Below are 8,760 nucleotides of genomic sequence, written 5' to 3'. Positions count from 1 at the left end.
TGTGTGTGTGTGTGTGTGTGTGTGTGTGTGTGTGTGTGTGTGTGTGTGTGTGTGTGTGTGTGTGTGTGTGTGTGTGTGTGTGTGTGTGTGTGTGTGTGTGTGTGTGTGTGTGCGCGCGTGTGTGTGTGTAATATATATATATATATATATATACACACAGGATGATATACACCGTAAGAGAGAATCTTCCCTTAAGCTGTTCCGGTTATTAAAGGATACCCTATATATATATGTATATACATCTGTAATGTATTTGTAAGCTATTTGATATCGTAATAACTTAATATATACACAAAATAGCAAAAGAGTGATATTTTATATCATAAACTTGTTAGAATCCAATCTTTGAGACAGTATTATCATATTTCTTTTTCTATCTTCATTTCTTAACAGAGACAAAAATATGTACGAATATCAATATCATGTCATTTTTACTCATCAAATATGTATTCATTATTTTCTGTATCAACATACTTATATCAATGAATGTTTTCTCACAACGTAATCTATATAGAAATGTATTTAATTAATTTTTTTGTTAAACTTCTTCACTGTATTTACTTTCCAGAGAAATTAATAGTAATTATTTATCCCAAAAATACCAATAATGATTCAATGCATGCATGCTGCTAATTTCAGTGCAACATGCTGTCCCTGAATTAATGTATGCACATGCTGTAACAACTTGTTTACATTGCGAGAGTAAGCTAAGATTGTTAAATCAGATTAGATAATGAAGTAAGTGAGCTTTATCTTAGAAGCATTAGAATGGTTGCCTAATAAATATCTATGCAATGTTAAGTGCTCTTGAAGCAGCAATATATTTCGAGCCATACCAGCTTTTTTTACAACAGTATCGGGTTCAGGTTCTGAGAATTCTTTTCTCATAGTCCACATGTACTCATTATAATCCTGCTTAATGCTAGTACTGGATGATGCGACGACTTTGTAACCGAGTACCTCTAAAGCAGTCAATATTATGCAAGGATGTTGCAAATATACTATCGTTGAGTCGTCGCAATATCCTATAGTGGAGAACCGACTCAATTGCTCTATGTCAGCCGCTATAACATAATTGAATATTATTTGTACCTAAAAAATCGTTGCTTTATTACACCTGCAATATTTCTAGCCACAACATTATCTCCTCTAATCTTCAAAGATGTGTCAATTTATCCTAAGAATACATTATTTTACTATCTTGTGTTATTACGTGTATTATTTTTATTACGTAGAAAGATTTTTATTATGTAGAAAGATTACAAAAGAAACGTTAGATAGAATTTTCAAACATAATTCACGAATCGTGGGGCACTTTATTTAATTGAAAAGTTTGAAAAAGCAAAAAAGTAACATATATATTTGTGTAAGGGCAAATGTAGAGGAGTCTTCGTACCTTTAAGCCCTGACACTAAAACCCTCCAGGGATATTTATGACTGTATGATGCTAGGTTGCCACGTACTAGAATGTATGGCATCTGTAATAGTCAGCTAAAACAATCTGTAATAGATGATGGATATGTGTAACACATATTTAAATAAATAGTGTTAGACCTCTCTACACAACTGCTAATCTGATATATCTAACATGAGAATTATTCCTGTGTGCTAATTGGTGTACAATTTGGAACATATCTGTTAAAATTTTAACCTTTTCAATGCAATTTATGAATTGAATGTTATAAACATTAGACAAGGTCCAGAGAGTTTAAAAGGATCATCACATCATTCAAATGCCTTTAGTATTATCTTATTGCAAAATCAATAGGTCAATTATACTTATCGATTAATATTACACAAAATTAAAATTATTAAAACAACTTAAAAAATAATAATTGAATATATTAAAAATATATTCAGTTATTATTTATATATATTTTATTTATATATTTTACTTATATATATATATATTTTATTTATATATACTCAGTTATTATTTATATATAAGTACTATACTCATATATATCAAAAACTTTGATTGATCAATAAGAATGAAAAATATCCAGAAATTTTTAGAAGAATCGACTAGTATTGCATTTCAAAGCATTAATGAAGTTCATAGGCTATAACATGTACTAAAACATATACTATACTAGAACGTACTAGAATATACTATGACTATAATATGGAGTTCGTTCAACTTCCATTTCATCAATAAGTTTACTGATGCTTATTGGAACAGTAAGAAGAGCTACATAAAAAGCTAGTCTTTATAGTTAATTTGATCATAATTTTGTAATCACTGAATGACTTTAAATTCATTTTTTAAAATTTGGAACATCATCTCTAAATATATGACAAACTAAAAATGTTAAAATATATGAAACAATAATCGATACACAAATAGATTATCTATAATTTTGCATGCTTTACATAGTTGATTATAGAAATAATTATTCATTTGTTTAGATCAGAAAATATCGTACATTTTGACATTTATAGTTTGCCACGTGAACAAAAGTCATTTGATAAATACAAAAATAGGATTAAAAGCTAATCACGTAACTCTTTTTATTTTTACAAACAAATATATACTATACCCTTTTTACACACAACACAAATCAACAATTAAGTGAACAAAGAGAGACAAAATGTTTACGAATCAGCAATTCATAAAAAAAAAAGTTCTAAATAAATCTGAATACTATTCTACCACACGTGACTCAGAAAAGTTTTATTTTACTCGACATATGCGTCGTACAAATTTTCACAATTGCTGTCGACATGTATTGAATCTTACCAATATGCGAAGAATGATAAAGAGGGCGGAGAATTCCGGCTAAAACAACTATTATATGCCCTTTCAGTGATAATTCGAACAGTCTGTCACGGCCGTGATATCGATTATCTTAAGATTTCCTGCTTTCTGTTTTTTTTCTAAATATATATGCTATTTTACGTGAAAATCGTTCCTACCCGTTTGGATTTACAGTGAACTGAAATGAACACTAAAGTGCACACTACATTGACTGACGTTGACTACGCAGTACTCCATTAATTCACACTGGACGCAGCAAGCGTCAACTAGCGGAGCAACAACCAATCAGAGAGGCGATATTTACAGTGGCGTAAATAATATCGTCTTGCTGATTGGTTGCTGTTTCATTGCTTGACGCTTGCTGCGTCCAATGTGAATTAGGCATAAGTGTTGTTCATAAGCACAAGAAACAACTAGACGCGAACATAACATGAAATTACGAGCGAAAAGGAGAGGCATTGAATCCTGATTGGCTTGTCTTTTATGTCCATTTCTATTAATCTAAATTAATCTCAGGCACGTTACTTCATAAAAATAACTCGTTATCGTTCTTTTTCCAAAAAACGTACTTTTTCCAAAAAATGGATGTAATATTGGCCTTAGGGTCTCCGCAATAAATGGAACAGGGAACAGAAAATAGAAAATAATTTCAACCTATCAGAAACTATGTATTCCACAATACATAATTTCTGATAGATTGAAATTCTTAATTTTGTTCTCTATTCTCTGTTCCTTTTATTGTGCGGAGAGCCTAAGGAGAGAAGAACTTCTTTGTCCTATAATCGACATGAAAAATTTGTCAACAAAAAACGCATGTAATATTGGTCTAACTCATTATTTTTTATTACATAAATCAAAGAAAGATCAATGAAAGATTAAAGTTTGACCAGAACAAAAGAAACCAAAATTTCTTTCTTCTCATTGGTGAAATTTCAATCTTTAATCTCATTCTTCAATGTGTAGTCTGATTCCGGCCTTAGAAACTGACAATTCAAAGAGAAACCTGAGAAAGGCCATTCCGACCTTCTTCCTGTTATTAAAATTAGCCGTACCATCAGTATATCCATTTTCAATTTGGAAACTATGTGACTATATACATTTTCTGATACTATCGATAAAATCGTATCGTCGAAAGTAGATATGGTTCGTTTCTGTACTAAATTCTTGGGACAGAAGCGTGCCGATTATTTATAGGAGGAATAGTTTGGATCTTTGAACAAAAAAAATTTTAATTTCGCATTTCCTACATATATGTAAATAAAAGTTGTTGAATTTTAATAAACAAAATTGAAAATTTAAACAAATTAATTTAGTAAATTTTGTCTTATAATATTATGAAGTTAATTTCTTTATGTTAATTTCTTTATGCAAATTTTCAGCCCGTTTTTTACCAAATATAATTACTAGCATTTATATATATATATATATATATATATATATATATTCTCTAAAAAAGATCTTAGACAAAAATAAATTTGTATAAAATTTTAAAGTATTATTTAAATTACTTAAAATTTTATATATATTTATTTTTGCTAAGATCTTCTTTCTTTCTTCTTTCTTCAAAAAATGTATAATATATGTATAATTTTTATAGAGAACATATATATAATTATTTTAAAGAAAATATATAATTATTTTATAAAATATAAATTTAAATTATTTTATTTAACAATGATTTAAAAACAATCATTTTTATATCACTGTTAAATAAAATGATTTAAAAACAAGCAAAAAAAATTAATTTTTTACATAAGTAAAAAATAATATTTACCGAAAAGTTTCTCCATCGGTGTCTCTTTCAGACCTCCTCTTCTTCCTCTTAGAATATGGTTGACATCTTCTCGTACTTGACACTCGCGCAAAACACTCGCGAATAATGCACTTTACTCACTTGCGCGAACTATAACTTGAGTCCGATGACTTGAACGGCACTTCCGAAACAAACGCGCGATGCGACGAACCGGCTGTGGTTCATTTTCAAGTAAGTCGGCGACGAGGGTACATTAGCTTCTCCGTTAGATTTTTACACGAAGAGAACGATTTTACTCAATATCTAAAAATTTATCTAGACATATCATTCAAATAGATCTGAAAATGTTTTGACTACTTGAGAAAAACCGTTCTTTTCGTTTACATAAATATCCTCTGGATATCTCTGAGCTCTCACTACGTCGTATTTATGAGAAGGAATCTGAAAAAATGTAACATATAGCTATTATCTATATTACTATGCAATCGGTTAACTTTTAGAAATGAATATCAAACACACGTCTCCAATTCTTTATCATTGTGAAATTCAGAACAGATAAAAGAATTGAATCTTTTATTTATAGATGATGTCTGTAAGATATGATTAGAGTGAATGAAATGGATTAGAGATTAATAAAAAAAGAGAAATATTTCTTTTTTATTATCGATAAATAGTTTCAAAATTATGTTTAATTTTTAAACGAATCATACGAAAGGCACAAAAAATTAATTAAATTATTAAACTATATTAATTGTGAAAGCAGGAATTATTTGTATGAGAATATTCATATTAACATTGCTTTTTTACCCGTGTGATATGTTTGTACAGACAAGTAGCTGCAGTGTCGCGTGCTGCTCTTCTTCACATTTCTTTTTGAAACACATATAATCGCAAAAAATGCTAGATATAATACGAAATGTTGTATTTTATGAATATTCATATACGATTACTAGTATGATTAATTATTCATTCATCACAAGTACAATGTTTCGTATTATATTTGATATTCTTCACGATAAGATTTCAAAAAGTAATGTGAAAAAGCCACACGACTATCTGCTTGTACGAATCTCGGTAAAGAGAATAACTGCGCGGTAAAGTGAACGTAAACATGACATGCTCTATGTCATCCCGTGCCATTCCCAAGGTCGCGCGCCAACCGTCTAACTATCGAAATAATAACGAATATTACGAATAAATAAAATAATATATTCTTTACATTTTTAATGTTCTCCAATTAATAAAAGAATTTCTTGTATATATTTAATTTTAACGGCGCGAGTCGTTTGATGTGATATCATAATTATATTGTGATTTATGATATACCGAGGAACATATTTATGATATTCATTTTATAATTTTAAATATAATTTATCTGTTACTTTTCTCATATTATAAGAATGCGGAGTAACATGAAAATGACAGAATTATATGATAAAAAGCCACAACTTGAAATATCTAACAATAAGAATTTCATTTTTACTGTACATGTGAGAACACATGAAATATCCACGAGTTGTGTATGTGCGTAATGAATTTAAGAAGTAAAAAAACTGTGCAACAAAACCTATTAACTCTTTAGTTTTAGGCAACCTTACATAATTCGTGTTCGTAGATATCTAATTTTCATTAATTAATGCGACACCGTAAAACACGTCCATCTCCCTCCGAGATCGCCGAGCGAATGCCGAAGTGACGTAGTCAATCGCGCCGCACGCTCCTCCAACCCTCACTCTGCTCGCCATGTGACACGCTCCCTTGGCTGTTCGCCGAGCGCTGATCGAATACCCAATTATTGCGTATAAAAAAAATATTCACAGTTTATTCAATTATTCGTATTTTACACGATTTCGACAAACAGATATCGCCATACATTTCGCGTTTTGCTTTGTGGCATCTGTGACACAATCCTATATTACTTGTAATTCTTTTAAACGTAATTAGTAATTATTCGCGTGGGATATTTTTGATATTCCAACATTATGTCTCAATTTTCATTGTTCTTTTTAATTCATATTTAAATAAACGTTGATAAAATATTCTATATACATATGTTCTTTATATAAAGATACATACAAATTTTCTTAATATCGTGAAATAATTTGTATAGTATATTGTCTAAATACAGTTTTGGATAAAAGTACTAAATATCTTGTTAATCATTATTTAATTTTTCGGTTATTATTACTGCAAATTATTCTGTATTTCTTTAAATTTACGTATGATGCCGATCATGGCTCGATAAAATAACATACACGAATTATTTGAAATAAAAAATATAAAATAAGTTCCAGAAGCTTATGTAAAATATAAAATCGTAGGAATCTGTAAAAAACAGACTTGTTTAAAAAATATAAAATAGTTTCCAAAAATTTACATAAAATATTAAATAAAAAATAAGTCAGAAGTGTATTTATTTAAAATAATAAATACTAAATAACTCTTTTAATTTTTTTTGAGAATTAGATAAGAATGATGATGATTATTTTTAAATCATTGTTAAATAAAATGATTCAAATTAATAAAATAATTTTATATTCTATAAAATAATTATATATTCTCTAGTAATTATATATATTTTATTGTTATATATATATTCTCTAAAATAATTATATTTTTTAAAGAAGATTTTAGCAAAAATGTGTATAAATTTTTTAAGTAATTTAAATAATACATTAAAATTTTATACAAATTTATTTTTAATAAGCTAAGATCTTCTTTAGAAAAGATATATGTAGATACTGATAATTATGTTTGGTAAAAACAGGCTGAAAATTTGCATAAAGAAATAATAATTTCTAAAAAAACATAACTTCGTAATTTTATAAGATATTATAAGACAAAATTCATTAAATTAAATTCATTAAATTATTTAAATTTTCAATTTCGTTTATTAAAATTCAATAACTTTTATTTACATATGTATGTAGGAGATGCAAAATTAAAATTTTTTCATTCAAAGACCCATTAAACAATCCTTCCTATATGAATATTCGGAACACTTCTGTCCTGAGGATTTAGTACAGAAGCGAACCACATATACTTTCGACGATACAATTTTATCGATAATATCAGAAAATGTATATAATCAAGTAATTCTCAAGTTAAAAATGGATGTACTGGCAGTAGTGTACGGGTGATTTCGACGATAACAGGAAGAAGGTCGGCATGGCCTCTCTCAGGTTTCTCTCTGACGCGACCAGACCGATCAAACCATTTTTTTGACGAATCAGGATTTATGACGTCTATGAGCCACGAGAAGTGGCGCCGCAGCGAGTGAAGTTGGCGCGAGTCGAAAATCGATCAATCGACCGAGTCGAACGATGAGATCATAGCGCTGCAGCAGATTAATGGACGGACGGACGAACGGACTTAAAGCGAGTGACAGGTGGTTTGACGTTTCGCTCGTCGCCATCGTCGCTAGCGACAAGCGCGGCCTGCCATATTGTGCGTGATATTTCGAGGCGAGCGTTTTTCCCCATCGTTGGTCGTTGTGCGATTCGATGACAAAATAACTTTGCGTTCGAAGAGCAACGAGTCCGTGGACCATCATCCGCACGTTCCCTGTTCACACCCTTCGGTCACGGCCCAACGATCACGACAAGCAGCCTTCCACTACACGGCGCCGTTTCACAAGCGTGTGAGTAATTCTCTGCGCTTTGTTGACATCGGAGAATTCTATTATCTCCTAACGCCAGTTATCATCAGTTCGGTGAATATTCAAGATTCAATATTCAAGAACGCGACAAGTCCATATCACGTCTGTCTCTCATAGACTTTCTTGCGTATCCTCGCCGATCGCAAAGATCGCGTTAATTAGGCGTAACGTAATTATGGAAGTGGGCGGGTGTATTGTTGATGTTGTTGCCTCGACGGATCCGCGTCCGTGGAGTTCAAGAAAGCTCTTCCTTCGATGAACGTATGTTTTTTGTGTCCTCATCAAATTCAATTCAATCTGTCTCGAGAGTCGAGTAATTCAATGTCGCCCGATTTGCGAATGTCAGTTCTGACGAGGATAATTTTTATATCAGGCTACTCATAAATTATTGATGCTTCATAAACATTTCTGTGTGTCATTTACTATCAAATATACATTATGTTTTTTTTAATTTAAAGAATTTTATATAATTGTATTTTTAAAAGAGATAATCTCTTAAAGAGCATTTTGTGTGTGTGTACACACACACACACACACACACACACACACACACACACACACACACACACACACACACACACACACACACAC

The 8,760-nt window shown here is 30.5% G+C and overlaps 1 protein-coding gene across 1 annotated transcript in view; it reads right to left on the bottom strand.

Moving 5' to 3' along the window:
• Positions 1-1,478, bottom strand: part of LOC105622775 — a 5,877-nt gene extending 4,399 nt beyond the window's left edge. The window contains exons 1-2 of the mRNA XM_012204186.1: positions 1,397-1,478; positions 837-1,064 (exon numbers count right to left, since the gene is read on the bottom strand). Of these exons, the coding sequence (XP_012059576.1) occupies positions 837-1,064; positions 1,397-1,478 (310 nt within the window). The remainder of the gene's footprint in view (positions 1-836; positions 1,065-1,396) is intronic.
• Positions 1,479-8,760: the final 7,282 nt, after the last annotated feature.

The sequence above is a fragment of the Atta cephalotes genome (genome assembly GCF_000143395.1).
Source record: "Atta cephalotes unplaced genomic scaffold scaffold00048, whole genome shotgun sequence".
Taxonomy (NCBI): Eukaryota; Metazoa; Arthropoda; class Insecta; order Hymenoptera; family Formicidae; genus Atta; species Atta cephalotes.
The sequence above is the reverse complement of the archived record's forward strand: the minus strand, read 5'-3'. Positions and strand labels throughout refer to the sequence as shown.